The 15,174-nt window shown below is 40.5% G+C and overlaps 1 protein-coding gene across 1 annotated transcript; it reads right to left on the bottom strand.

Moving 5' to 3' along the window:
• Nucleotides 1-200: 200 nt before the first annotated feature.
• LOC308381607 (NLR family CARD domain-containing protein 3-like) lies at nucleotides 201-7,355 on the bottom strand (the record flags this gene model as incomplete). The annotated part of the gene is made up of 9 exons (XM_080859197.1): nucleotides 201-2,023; nucleotides 2,158-2,353; nucleotides 4,129-4,213; nucleotides 4,760-4,906; nucleotides 5,158-5,219; nucleotides 5,488-5,560; nucleotides 5,882-5,998; nucleotides 6,621-6,737; nucleotides 7,288-7,355. The coding sequence occupies 9 exons, from the start codon at nucleotides 7,353-7,355 to the stop codon at nucleotides 201-203; spliced, it is 2,688 nt and encodes an 895-aa protein (XP_080715323.1).
• Between the last annotated feature and the right edge of the window lie 7,819 nt (nucleotides 7,356-15,174).

The raw sequence follows: 15,174 nt of genomic DNA, 5'->3' as shown, positions 1-15,174 counted from the left end.
GAAGACCTCAGCAATAATATCATGTAAGTAAAAGGAATGTAGAGTAAAAAAAGGTTTAATTTAAATCAAATGTAAACATACCCTACCAAAAAAAAAAATATCCCGGACGAGGGATATGGACTGATTACAGTAAATTTGGATGGAAACCCAGATAGTGTCTTTAACCCCTTCCTTTCTGAAAATACACACTGCCACCATACTTACTGAGCCTTCTGAGATTCCTCCACTACTGGCTGAAGCCTGAGGAAAGCTTCATCAGATCTGATGTACTTCTTCAAGTCAAACACATCCAGCTTCTGTTCTGATGTCAGCTGAACAAACACTAGAGCTGACCACTGGGCAGGTGAGAGTTCAACTTCAGAAAGTGTCCCAGCACTCAGGAAGCTCTGGACCTCTTCCACTAAGGAGTGATCATTAAGTTCATGCAGACAGTGAAAGAGGTTGATGACCCTTTCTGATGAATGAACCTCCCTGATCTTTTCCTTAATGTAACTGATTGTTTCTTCATTGTCGATCTTATTTCGTCCTCTCTGTAGTAGGCCATGCAGGAGAGTCTGGTTAGACTCCAAAGAGAGGCCAAGAAGGAAACGGAGGAATAGGTCAAAGTGTCCATCTTCATGCTCCAAAGCTTTGTCCACAGCACTCCTGTGTAAGGTGGTCATGGATGTCTTTATTACAGGAGACCACCGACTCCCTGTCCAATCCCGATGCTTAATTAATGTTCCAGGAGTTTGGTGTCTGGATATTATGTCTTTCCTTTCAATTGTCATCATCAAAATCACATACAAAGCTGCAAGATACTCCTGGACACTTAAATGCACGAAGCAGAACACCTTTCCTTGATAAAGCCCTGATTCTTCTCGAAAGATCTGGGAGCAGATGCCAGAGCATACTGCTGCCTCTCTGACATCAATGCCACACTCTTTTAGGTCTTCTTCATAGAAAATCAGATTACCCTTCTCTAACTGTTCATATGCCAATTTTCCAAGACCAAGGATAACTTTCTGGTTCCACTGTGGATCAAGGTCATGCACATTTTCAAACTTTAGGCTCCTCTGTTTGGTTTGGAAGATAAGGAAATAGGTATACATCTCTGTCAAAGTCTTTGGAATCTGTCCACCTCCTGAAGAGCCAAGAATCACCCCAAGAACAGTAGCAGCAATCCAGCAGAACACTGGTATGTGGCACATTATGTGGAGGCTCCTGGATAATTTGATGTGTGAGATGACTTTGCTGGCAAGATTCTGATCACTGATCCTCTTCCCGAAGTACTCATCCTTCTGTGGGTCATTGAACCCTTGTACCTCTGTGACCCGGTCAACACACTCAGGTGGGATTTGATTGGCTGCTGCTGGTCGAGAAGTAATCCAAAGTAAAGCAGAGGGGAGCAGATTACCCTTGATGACATTTGTCAGGAGTACGTCCAATGAGGTGACCTCTGTCACATCCGTCAAACTTTCATTTTTCGGAAAGTCGAGTTGGAATCGACATTCATCCAGACCATCACAGATGAACAACACTTTGTACCTCCCTTGGCTGAGAAATGTTGACTGCTTTAATTCTGTGAAAAAGTGGTGGAGGAGATCCATCAAAGAGAGCTGTTTTTCTCTCATGAGGTTGAGCTCCCTAAAAAGCAGTGGGAATATGAAGTGGATATCCTGGTTTTCTTTTCCCTCTGCCCAGTCCAGGATAAACTTCTGAACTGAGACAGTTTTACCAATGCCAGCAACTCCTTTTGTGACAACACTTCTGATTGTTTTTTCTTGGCCAGGTAAGGGTTTAAAGATGTCACTGCATCTGATTGATGTCTCCTGTCCAGCTGGTCTCTTGGATGTTGACTCAATCTGTCTGACTTCATGTTCTTCATTTACTTTTCCATTTCCTCCTTCTGTGATGTAGACCTCTGTGTAGATCTTTTCAAGAAGAGCAGAGCTTCCTTGTTTGGGTATTCCTTCGAAAACACTTTGGTACTTGTTCTTGAGATTTCTCTTTAGCTCAGTCTGACATCCAATGTCCAGCTCATCTATTTCAAAAAACAAAATAAAACATAATAATGTTTTACAAGCCACTGACATTGAGGACAAACAATAGCTCTTTGATGTTTTCCTTATTTTAGTTCTATACTTTACTAAATGTAAATAATGGAAGAATTCTAACTTTCTTGCAGTTTGTCAGCGAGATCTTTCAACTTCATAATCCTAAGGAAGTGCAGTGCCATCTTCAGAGCCGCTTCTCTGGCTTCACTCTCATCCTCCTCTGTACTCTCAAAGTTATCTCGGTAATCTGGACTCAGCATCCTCTTGAATCTCTTCAGCTCATTCTTCACAAAGGTGATGATCTTCTCCTCTAACACCTAAAGCACAAATATCTAGTAAAACTCTGTAGTGCATAACAGAGCACTGATAGACTACTTTAATTTACCTTAACCCTAAACCTGGTATATGTACTAAGTACAAAGCAATGTTCTATTACATAATGATTCTCAGTATGGAGATGTAAACTACAGTTGTCAGATGGACCCTGGGAGAGAGTAATGAGATTAAAGACTACTTTATGACCAGTGTAGAACATTTAGAAAGACAGTGGAAGCTTATGTAACCCATGACCATATGTTAACAATGTTGCAGGACATTAAAAATGAACAAAGAAATGGAAAATAGGACTGAGCCCTCCTTACATGGGACGGACGGTTGAGCCTATGACAGCTCAGTGAATTTTTCCATAGGATCAATGCATACACCATTATCTAAACGCTTGTCTGTCAAAAATATTGAATATTAACTCACAACAGCCCACTTTATCCCTTAAATGTATTTGTTGAGCATGAAATGTATCTTCTTGTCCTAAAGTACTGATCCTTCTCTAAAGCTCTGGGTGATAATGCTTCTCTGTCATCTATGGCAGTCAGGTCCTATTCCCAAGAGCAAGGAGAGTGCAATTGATTCACAAGGCACTGTAACCATCGCTGGCTGTTGTGTGCAGTTTTCTCCATTGCTGTGAACTAAAAACTACGCACCTCAACTTCCACTGCTGCCTGAAACTATCTCCCTATTTGTTTATAGAGGATACTAAATCTACAGTCGTGGCAAAACGTTTTGAGAATGACACAAATATACATTTTCAGAAAGTTTGCTACTTCAGTGTCTTTAAATATTTTTGTCAAAGTAAGTGTCAAAGGCCTTTATTGACAATTCAATTAAGTGAATGAAAAAGAGTCAATATTTGCAGTGTTGACCCTTCTTTTTCAAGACCTCTGTAATCCACCAAGGCATGCTGTAAATTAACTTCTGGGCCACATCCTGACTGATTTGTTTGTCCACCCGCCTCTTGAGGATTGACCACAGGTTCTCAATAGGATTAAGGTCTGGGGAGTTACCTGGCCATGGACCCAAAATATAAATGTTTTGTTCCCCGAGCGACTTAGATATCACTTTTGCCTTATGGCAAGGTGCTCCATCATGCTGGAAAAGGCATTGTTCAGCACCAAACTGTTCCTGGATGGTTGGGAGAAGTTGCTCCCCGAGGATGTTTTGGTTGTTTATTCCCCTATTTCTCTTGTTACTGGCTTGTTTCCAATCAACTCTGTCATATTCTACTTCTGAGTCCTGACGTCTGTGACACTCTCTTTATCTCCTGGTTAACGCTACTGTGTGTGTGTGTGTGTGTGTTTGTGTGTGTATGCGTGTGCCTCTTTATCTCCTGGTCACCACCAGTGTGTACTGTTCTGTTAAGGGTGTGTTGCACCTTGGGAATATCTAATCTTCGGAAAATATATTCAGTATCCTGCCAATTTCTTACATGTAATAACTTTATTTTCTCAGAACAACCCATAGCACTTTATGTGAAGGAGTGGGCATAAGACTGACATGACACTGTCTTAACCATAACATTATTGTTATGAAAACTTAGATTAACCAAGACAACATAACCTGTCAAACACGCCATAACAAGCTTAATGATTAGCCATGTTCTATTTATGGTCAATCTTTGGTTATTTGAATTGTAAAATGTTATTTTCTTTCAAAAATGAGTACATTAGTGAGTAATTCCATACGTTTTAATGGTGGTGTAAATTACTAAATATGAACATACTCCATAGCAGCACTGCATTACATGTCTGTATCAAACCTGGAATATGTGCTTCAGATCCCCATGTTGACTCTGCGTGAACTGGTCACTGACAGCATCTGGTTTGCATTCCTCCATTTGGCTTCTGGGGTTGGAAAATCAAAGTGAGGAAATATGGAGCTAACCTTTAAACATCAACAAAATGACAGATGACCCTGAATAAAACCAGGCAGCTTGCTAACTGATGTACTTTGGCGATGTATTTGGCAACAATGTTGATCCAGACTTTGTAAGCCTTAGACTTTTCCTTTGTATTTGTGTGTAATTGTTTGTGATCAGCAAGACGTACTGTGTTCTCCAGTCCTGTGAACTTTGCCTTGTTTACCCATTGTGGAACTTTGATTTATTTAAGTAAAACACGCCTTGAGCGTTTGCATCCTCTTTCTTGTTTCAAGTCTCCAGTTTGTGACAACTCTGCTGTAAAAGCTGGTCTTATATTTCCACAGGGTTTTGAGCCTCTATCAGAAACCTAGCGAAAAGACTGAGTTGCTTATGAAAATTAAACATGTGCTTATTCCAAAACCATACCTCAAAAATGTTATTATTTCAGAAATAATCCAGATGCATCTCTGAAGGGGTCACTCCTGGTTGTGACACTCTAAATTCACTATTTGTTGACTTACTAACATACCTTTGAAATGAGTCTGTTTCATGGACTTGTCTTGATGCATTTGAACCATCTTCATTCTGGAAGTTGATGGGGTCAATCATTGACTGGTCACTCTTCATGGACACACAAGTGGGCGCAGGTGATGGAGGTCTCTCCTGACGGACGTGTCTATTGCACAAAATAGCACCCATGATTTACTACAGAGGCATTTATACCCAAATCTGACTGACTATTCTTAAAAATGGGAGGCTGGAAGGGGAATGTTGGTATTTAAACTAAATACAATTACAAGGTATTTATAGACACTCTTTGATTTTTGACCAAATATCTGGTTGTAACCCTCTAAATAAACAATTTGTTGATTTCCTAACACACCCTTCCTAGCATACCCTTTACATGAGACTGTTTCTTGGACTTGCCTTGATGCAGTTGTACCATCTTCATTCTGGAAGTTGATGCGGCGTTCATGGGACTGGTCACTCTTCATGGACACACAAGTGGGCGCAGGTGATGGAGGTCTCTCCTGACGGACGTGTCTATCACACAAAATAGCAGCCATGATTTATTACAGAGGCATTTACACCCAAAACATGACTGACTATTCTTAAAAAGGGAAGGCTGGAAGGGGGAATGTCGCGGCATCCGACCCGACTAGCTTGGATCCAGTTTGGCGAGGGTAGACAGGTGTTCAAAACATGCGGGTGAAGTTAAAGTTTCAATATTTATTATATTAGTAACGTAGGGTTTACCACGACCACGTTCAAAAAACTGTGTCCCTCTACCTCCGCCAGCTGATTCAAACCCACCACCAGTTTCTTGTACCTAAAGGAACATCTCCAAAAAGGCGGAGCTTAGACACCCAATCCTTGCCCAACTCCAACACCCCGTGACACAGGCTACACCAAACATTTCAGCAGAGACTAGATCAAAATACTAACAATATTCGAAAATACCAGAAATGACCAAACAACTAAAATATCACAAAGAAATTACAAACCGCAGAAATGGCTTCAACAGAGAATGTTGGTATTTATATTAAATACAATTACAAAGTATTTATAGAAATATTGTGTGTTTTTTATCAAATATTTTTTCACTTGATAATTAACCCTTCCTTGACATGAGTCTGTTTCATGGACTTGCCTTGATGCAGTTGTACCATCTTCATTCTGGAAGTTGATGCGGCGTTCATGGGACTGGTCACTCTTCATGGACACACAAGTGGGTGCAGGTGATGGAGGTCTCTCCTGACGGACGTGTCTATCACACAAAATAGCACCCATGATTTACTACAGAGGCATTTACACCCAAAACATGACTGACTATTCTTAAAAAGGGAAGGCTGGAAGGGGAATGTCGCGGCATCCGACGCAACTAGCTTGGATCCAATTTGACAAGGCTAGACAGGTGTTCAAAACATGCGGGTGAAGTTAAAGTTTCAATAATTATTCTATTAGTTTACCCAGAGGTTTACCCGGGGGTTTACCACGACCACGGTTAAAAAACTGTGTCCCTCTACCTCGGCAAGCTGATTCAAACCCACCACCTGTTCCCTGTACCTAAAGGTACATCTCCAAAAAAGGCGGAGCTTAGACACCCAATCCTTGCCCAACACCAAGCACCCAATGACACAGGCTACACCAAACATCTCAGCAGAGACTAGATCAAAATACGAACAATATTCGAAAATACCAGAAATGACCAAACAACTTAAATATCACAAAGAAATTACAAACAGCAGAAATGGCTTCAACAGAGAATGTTGGTATTTATATTAAATACAATTACAAAGTATTTATAGAAATATTGTATGTTTTTTATCAAATATTTTTTCACTTGATAACTAACCCTTCCTTGACATGAGTCTGTTTCATGGACTTGCCTTGATGCAATTGTACCATCTTCATTCTGGAAGTTGATGCGGCGTTCATGGGACTGGTCACTCTTCATGGACACACAAGTGGGTGCAGGTGATGGAGGTCTCTCCTGACGGACGTGTCTATCACACAAAATAGCACCCATGATTTACTACAGAGGCATTTACGCCCAAATCTGACTGACTATTCTTAAAAAGGGAAGGCTGGAAGGGGAATGTCGCGGCATCCGACGCGACTAGCTTGGATCCAATTTGACGAGGGTAGACAGGTGTTCAAAACATGCGGGTGAAGTTAAAGTTTCAATAATTATTCTAATAGTTTACCCAGAGGTTTACCCGGGGGTTTACCACGACCACGGTTAAAAAACTGTGTCCCTCTACCTCCGCAAGCTGATTCAAACCCACCACCTGTTCCCTGTACCTAAAGGTACATCTCCAAAAAAGGCGGAGCTTAGACACCCAATCCTTGCCCAACACCAAGCACCCCATGACATAGGCTATACCAAACATCTCAGCAGAGACTAAATCAAAATACTAACAATATTCGAAAATGTTGGTATTTATATTAAATACAATTACAAAGTATTTATAGAAATATTGTATGTTATTTATCAAATATTTTTTCACTTGCTAACTAACCCTTCATTGACATGAGGCTGTTTCTTGGACTTGCCTTGATGCAGTTGTACCATCTTCATTCTGGAAGTTGATGCGGCGTTCATGGGACTGGTCACTCTTCATGGACACACAAGTGGGTGCAGGTGATGGAGGTCTCTCCTGACGGACGTGTCTATCACACAAAATAGCACCCATGATTTACTACAGAGGCATTTACACCCAAAACATGACTCATTATTCTTAAAAGGGGAATCTGAAAGGGGAATGTTGGTATTTAAATTAAATACAACTAGAAAATGCATTTCCTGAAGGAAATACCAGTGCATGAAATGCAAAAGTTAAGAAAGAACGAATAAAAGAAAAGTGAAAGAAGGAAGGAAGAAAGGAAAGAACAGTAAAAGAAGGAAATAAGAGTTGAAGAAGGAAAGAAGAAAGGAAGGAAGAGTGAAGAAAGGAAAGAAGAGTGGAAGAAGGGAAGAAGAAAGGAAAGAAGAGTGAAGAAAGGAAAGAAGAGTGGAAGAAGGGAAGAAGAAAGGAAAGAAGAGTGAAGAAAGGAAATTAGAGTGGAAGAAGGGAAGAAGAGCCGAAGAAGATAAGAAGAAAAGAAAGAAGAGTGAAAGAAGGAAAGAAGAAAAGAAAAAGGTAAGAAGAGTGGAAGAAGGGAAGAAGAAAGGAAAAAAGAGTGGAAGAAGGAAAGAAGAAAGTAAAGAAGAGTAGAAAGAAGGAAAGAAGAAAGGAAAGAAGAGAGGAAGAAACAAAGTAAGGAAAGAAGAGTGAACAAGAGTGGCTCTGGATAAAGACAGTAAAGAGTGAAAATATTGAAAGAAGGAGAAAAAAAAGAGTGAAGCAGAGAGATGGAGTGTGAGAGAAAGTAGAGTGAGAGTTATAGAGAGAAAAAAAAGTAGAGTATGGAAGGTGTCTATTAATATTCCTAGTTATACAGTTGAATGGAGAGGTACAGAGAGAAGAGGACCCTTGGAGGCCTGCTGCAGGTGTCAGAGAAGCACAGGTGCAAGCCAGTTTAATTACCCTATTATGATGTCATAATGGCCCAATGTAAGTCAATGGGAAAATTTAGATTCGTTTTTCTTTAATAACTTAAAAAGTATAAAGTTTAGAAAAGTGAAAAATACATAGCATAAGTGTCCTTTACAAGACCTACGCGACAAAGTTTGAATGAAGTTTCTACGTTAAGCGGTTCGGGCTGAATTAATCGCAGAAAAAGGTAACAAGAATAAGAAGAAGAAGAAGCCTAGGAATAACAATACAGGGCATTTCATGCACTGTAATAACAAAATATTAATGGGAAGCATCATTTCTCATTTTGATTTGGATATTCAAATTCAGCCATTGAACTGAATTGGCCAGAGTTTTAATGATGCTGCTGTGCTCAAAACTCCATATGAAATGCAAGTAAACTAAAATAGCCCAAACTGTATTACTTACCTGTAGTCTGGGCAGTTTTTAATATATATTATATAATATTAGACTGAATGAATGACCTTACTTAGAGCTCTATATATTATTGGTATTTCTTTCAAATGACTTATAAGATCACTGTTGAATAAAGCACTAATGTTAGTGTACTTGACAAACACAATATAACATGAAACCCTTACGGAGGAATGAATTATTACAGTGCATGAAATGCCCTGTATTGTTATTCCTAGGCTTCTTCTTCTTCTTCTTCTTCTTATTCTTGTTACCTTTTTCTGCGATTAATTCAGCCCGAACCGCTTAACGTAGAAACTTCATTCAAACTTTGTCGCGTAGGTCTTGTAAACGACACTTATGCTATGTATTTTTCACTTTTCTAAACTTTATACTTTTTAAGATATTAAAGGAAAAACGAATATAAATTTCTCCCATTGACTTACATTGGGCCATTATGACATCATAATAGGGTCTTTAAACTGGCTTGCACCTGTGCTTTACTCTGCCGTGCTAAGGCAAAAGACCGTAACTTCAAGTTTGGTCAAAAATGAGTTTTTGACGTATTTGTAAAATATCAGCAGTAATTAAACAAATGTACTGATATTAAATGTACTACTAACATGCCATTATCAAATTAAAGCCAGTGACATCAGTATTTTGGTTGATTTCACGATGTATAGGCTACCGACAGTTAGCATACCAAGCTAGGTAGCATTACCATTAGAATTGCATGGCAGATATGCTAAGCTATCGGGCTATTCCCCCACCCAGTGCCTGTGGCTAGTCCGAAAAAGGTGCATCTAAATCGGGTAACTTCGCTTGGCGAGCGGGGGCATGTGGAGGGGGAAAATGGGCCTCATTCTCTATCGTTCTCTCTCTCTCTCTCTCTCTCTCTCTCTCACACACACACACACACACACACACACACACACACACACACACACACACCCAATGGACTGACATAGATGTTTTATGTGTTTCATGTGACAATTCAAGTTCATTGTTGTATGTGCTTAATGTGATAATTCAATGGTGTGTGTGTGTGTGTGTGTGTGTGTGTGATAATCATTGTATTGGTAATTGTGCTAAATGAAATAGTATTACTACTGATTAATTAATAGGGTCATTATTCCATTGTTATCATACCACTGAGCTTTAACATAGAAGTTACTGCCTTCTGCCTTAGTATGCTTCACTGACACCTGTGCCAAATCCAAAGAACCTCTTCTCTCTCTGTCCCTCTCAATTTAACTGTAACTAGGAACATTAAGACACCATCCATTCTCTATTTTTTTTTCTCTCCATCTCTCCATCTTTCTCTCTGTCAACTTTCTCTCACACTCAATCTCTCTTCTTCACTCCATTTTTATCTCCTTTTTTCAATATTTTCACTCTCTCTTTATCTCTTCATCCAGAGCCACTCTTGTTCACTCTTCTTTCCTTCTTCCACTCTTCTTTCCTTTCTTATTTTCTTCTTCCATTTTTCTTTCCTTCTTCCACTCTTCTTGCCTTTCTTTTTTCCTTCATCCACTCTTCTTTCCTTCTTCCACTTTTCTTTCCTTTCTTCACTCTTCTTTCCTTCTTACACTCTTCTTTCCTTTCTTCTTTCCTTCTTTCACTCTTCTTTCTTTCCTTATTTCCTTCTTCCACTCTTCTTTCCTTCCTTCACTCTTCTTTCCTTTCTTCTTTCATTATTTCACTCTTCTTTCTTTTCTTCTTTCCTTCTTCCACTCTTCTTTCCTTTCTTCACTCTTCTTTCTTTTCTTCTTTCCTTCTTTCACTCTTCTTTCCTTTCTTCTTTCCCTCTTCCACTCTTCTCTCCTTTCTTCACTCTTCTTTCCTTTTGTCTTTCCTTCTTCCACTCTTCTTGCCTTTCTTTTTTCCTTCATCCACTCTTCTTTTCTTCTTCCACTTTTCTTTCCTTTCTTCACTCTTCTTTCCTTCTTACACTCTTCTTTCCTTTCTTCTTTCCTTCTTTCACTCTTCTTTCTTTTCTTCTTCCTTTCTTAACCTTTGCATTTCATGCACTGGTATTTCCTTCAGGAAATGCATTTTCTAGTTGCAGTTATTGTGGAGATTATTGTTGTAAACCTGATTGTGAATGATTATCCATGTTTGTGTTCATTTGTTCAAACTTATTTTCACATAGTGTAGGCCTATACATCCACTAAAAAGCCAAGAGCCACAGAAACACTTTAACATATCAGCTTAATTTAACATCACACATAATTCAGATGATGCATTACCTCTGTCCCTCTGGAGCGTCTCCTGGTGTTTCCATTGCTCAGCTTCTCTTCATGGACACACTACTGGCTTTAGTAGAAACAAGGAATCAAAACAATAATGTATCTGAAAAACATATTACATTTCTCACAAATAAAAACAGTAGCTATCTGTTGAAAGGTATCTGTGACTGGGGGTCTTTATACAACAAGGAGGCACGTAGAGGGTGATGGTGAGGAGGACAATTGTTTACTGTCTCCAGGCAAAGTCCAGAGAACCACCCGTGTAGAATATCTACAGTGCCAGGTTCAAAGGTATACACGAAAACAAAAAATAAACAATAACATGAGAGTCAAAACTAAAGTTGAAGTCAAACTTCACGACAATAAATAATCAAACCACAAATGCTGTAGCAATACCGCTCTGCCAGATGATTCATACAGAATTATTCCAAATGAAACACTAGAAACTGGTCCATTATTAAAGTGGTACGGCTGAAGTGCCAAGTACCAGCGAGAGACTTTGGCATTGTGGTCAGAGTGCAGGTTTAGTACCCCATTGTCCTGGTTTCAAGGCCAGGGGTCACAACATACTTCTTGTCAGCCATGTTGTACTGTGCAGGAGGGCCTTTTAGGATCCCGGGTACTGCATGCGTTAGTTTTGCGGTTGTCATTTTTTGTCATTTTTTGTATTTTATCCTGCCACCCTTACTATCCTTGTGTAACTATTATTCTCATGTATCATGCCAGCCAACATAACTAAACATAAATCATCAAAACTAAACATAAACAAAATTCCCAACATTAAGCCGGGCAGCCTCTCTCTCTCCCTCTCTCCCTCTCTCCCTCTCTCCCTCCCTCTTCCTCTCTCCCTCTCTCTCCATCTCCCTCTCTCTCCCTCTCTCCCTTTCTCCCTCTCTCCCTCCCTCTTCCTCTCTCCCTCTCTCTCCATCTCCCCCTCTCTCCCTCTCTCTTCCTCTCTCCCTCTCTCTCCATCTCCCCCTCTCCCTCTCCCTCTCCCTCTCTCTCCCTCTCCCCCTCTCCCTCTCCCTCTGACATAGTTATAATGAGTGCAACAATGACTACGTTTTAAAGGCATTATTAATGCCCTTATAGGGCCTTATAGATGAAGGCTTCATAGGATGCATTATGACATTTGTCAGATACACAGACTAATGATCACATATTTATAATGCATTATTCCATCTTAAATTATAACCATTTATTATTAACGGATATAATGTATCATAAAGGAGGCTATGAGTCATTGTGAAGACATTATACATAGTTATAATTATTACAATTGTTGAAAGTGAGAGGTTTGGCTACTGTGGGGAGTCCCCAACCAGTAGCTGAAGGAATTTAAAATCCTTTCCTGTGTCCAATGCTGCTTCAGACACCCCTGGCCATATGCAATACCTTACATCATTAGACAAGATTTCATCATTGGTGAAGTACTCAGTACCTCATACAATACAGCTCTTCGGTGTCTAAAATCAATTAACATTTCCGTCAATCACTCTCACTCATGCTTTTACAGCTATACGTCCAAGTTTCTTGCCTCTGTTTGTATGAAACAAAATCTGTTTTGTGAATTTCGCATTTCTCTGCACTTTCTGTTTCTATGGTTAGGTCATGAGGTTTGATTTGCCTCACACTCGACACACCTCATCCCAGCCTTGAGCAGCATGGTTATGTGACCAGTCAAATGTACAAGGCTGAAAACATGGCTTAGGTGGGGGAGTGGAGAGGAGATAAACATGGACCCTTGTATACTTTTAAGTATACAACTCAAGATGAAACTAGACGTGGGTTTGAGGTTTTGAGGTTGGCATTGTTCCAATGATAACTTGCTTAACAGGTCTGATCACCTCTACAGAGTTATAGGAACTTAAGAAGCGAAATGATTGTATGATTGAATGATCTGTTCAGAATTCAACTACTCTATTTAATAAATGCAGTTATTACATTTACATCATCAAATAAGCTTAAATGCTACTTTACCGCAAAATAACCCTAGTCACATTTTAGATTATATGGTATCCCTTTCTTTTTACATGCTTTATCAAACCTCAGTTATTTTCTTGTGTTTACTGGCTGTTACTTAGTTACACATTTAACTCTGAAAATTCAGCAAATGGGGTTCACTATTTCACCAAGCAAAGGTTCATTCTCTCTCTCTCTCATGCGATCAAGAGTTATTTAGCTACTTCCTGCTCAAAAACATAAGGAACACCAACAGGTAATGAGACTCTTGCAGACATCATTACTTCATCATTACCCCCACTAGAGACTTTTGTATATATTTTGTGTTACTCACCGTGTTTTCCTTAAAGGCACTAGTTAGCTTTTTCTCTGAGAATAGCACCCGATCAAAACAAAAAGCAAAGTCTCTGTCATGAGAACTCTGGTTTATCAACATACACTTTAGGCAGTTTAAAGCCGTCCAACGTAAAGAATGTAGCCGTACAGGATCACCTCACCTACATTCATATCAGGTGTACACCCTGCTCAGAGCTTACTGGCAACAACACCTGGCAGTAAAGATCATGGCAGTTTACTGTGAAATGCTGTCAAAATACTTCAGGGAATTGTGTTGATGTGAATGTAAAATATCAGCCACTGCATGCACCTGCTCCCTGGGGGTCTGTGCCTTTAAGGCGCATCATGTAGTTAAGACACCACTTGGGGTTTCAGTCACAGGGCTCTGTCTCTCTCTATCTCTCAGGGGCAGCCGTGGCCTACTGGTTAGGGTTTCAAGCCGGAAACCATATGGTGGCCGGTTCGATCCCCGAGTAAGGAAAAAAATGTGGGCGGGGGGAACTGGTAGACCACTGCTCTCCCATGCCCACATCCATGGCTGAAGTGCCCTTGAGCAAGGCACCTAACCCCGATCACTGCTCCCCGGGTGCCACCAATGGCAGGTCACTGCTCCGGGTTAGTGTGTAACCTCACTTCACTGTGTGTGTGTGACACTTCCCTGGATGGGTTAAATGCAGAGGTGAATTTCATAATGTGTGTGTCTGAACCACCTCTGCCATAGAGAAGACTTACACACACGCACACGTTGAAGGCAGGACATTTCCACTAGGGATATGCTAAAGGCTCTAACATCTAAATTCCAAACCAGCTTGCTATGTCTGAGTTTATCTTTTTGTGTTTGCATACCTGCGAGTATGGATGTTCGTGTTTGTGTGTGTCTTTGTGCGTATATCTGCGAGTATGGATGTTCGTTTATGTGTTTATGTGTGTATGTGTGTGTGTGTGTGTGTGTGTGTGTACGTGTGTGTGGGTGTATCTTTGTGTGCGTATGTCTGTGAGAATGGATGTTTGTTTCTGTGTGTATGTGTGTGTCTGTTTGTGAATATCTGCGAGTATGGATGTTTGTTTCAGTGTGTGCGATTGTGTGTGTGTCTGCGTGAGCTTGTGCGTGTGCGTGTGCGTGTGCATGTGTGTGTGCGTGTGAATGTGTGAGTGCGTGTGAATGTGTGAGTGTGTGTGTGTGTGTGTCTGCAAAGGTGACTTCACCATTTCCCCCGTTGGCAGTAAAAGGTCCAAGGAGAATCTGAAACATTTGGCTTATATAAGATAAGCTAATGTATATATATAACGTTTCACAGTGCGGTGCAGAGCAGGTAAACAGGACATTGTGGCCGACATTTTGTCTCTCCATCCACCCTCCAGAGAGGGCGGGAAATGTGAAAAGGTGACTTCCCCCTTTCCAGTGTAAAATGGAGTGTATCTCAGGTTGCCCTGCATACACATGCGCGCTCCTAGTCTTGCATTTCAGTGGCCACCTTTGCCGTGCGGCTGTGTGTGTTGGTGCGAGTGCACTAACTCCAGTGGGTGGTTGTAACGCGGTTTTCCCGTGTCGAAACAGAAGCCTTTAATCCACCATCGTCACGGTTCAACTGTTTATTCCAGGAAACGATTGTTAAATTCCTTTAACCTGTTTATTCCAGGGAAGGATGTTAAATTCCATTTGCTACTGGTTGGGGACTTCCAAACCTCTCACTGCCAACAATACTCAACAACAACAAGGACCATTTACAACAGGTCACAACATCTTAAAACTGTTCGAAGAACGCTAATACCTTCTCTCTGTTCATCATCAGCTCATTTCTATTGCTTCATTAGCTGCCTCCTCTCTTCAATCAGCCTTTTTCATCTTGTCGTCTTGGCGTTGGTCAGCCTTGCTTTTCTTTCACAAGGACCATTCACAATAGCTCACAACATCTTAAAACTATACGGGCCTCCTCAGTGACTAAGGTTGTTACTATCCACAC

The sequence above is a fragment of the Sprattus sprattus genome (assembly GCF_963457725.1).
Source record: "Sprattus sprattus genome assembly, chromosome: 20".
NCBI classification, from domain to species: Eukaryota; Metazoa; Chordata; class Actinopteri; order Clupeiformes; family Clupeidae; genus Sprattus; species Sprattus sprattus.
The sequence above is the reverse complement of the archived record's forward strand: the minus strand, read 5'-3'. Positions and strand labels throughout refer to the sequence as shown.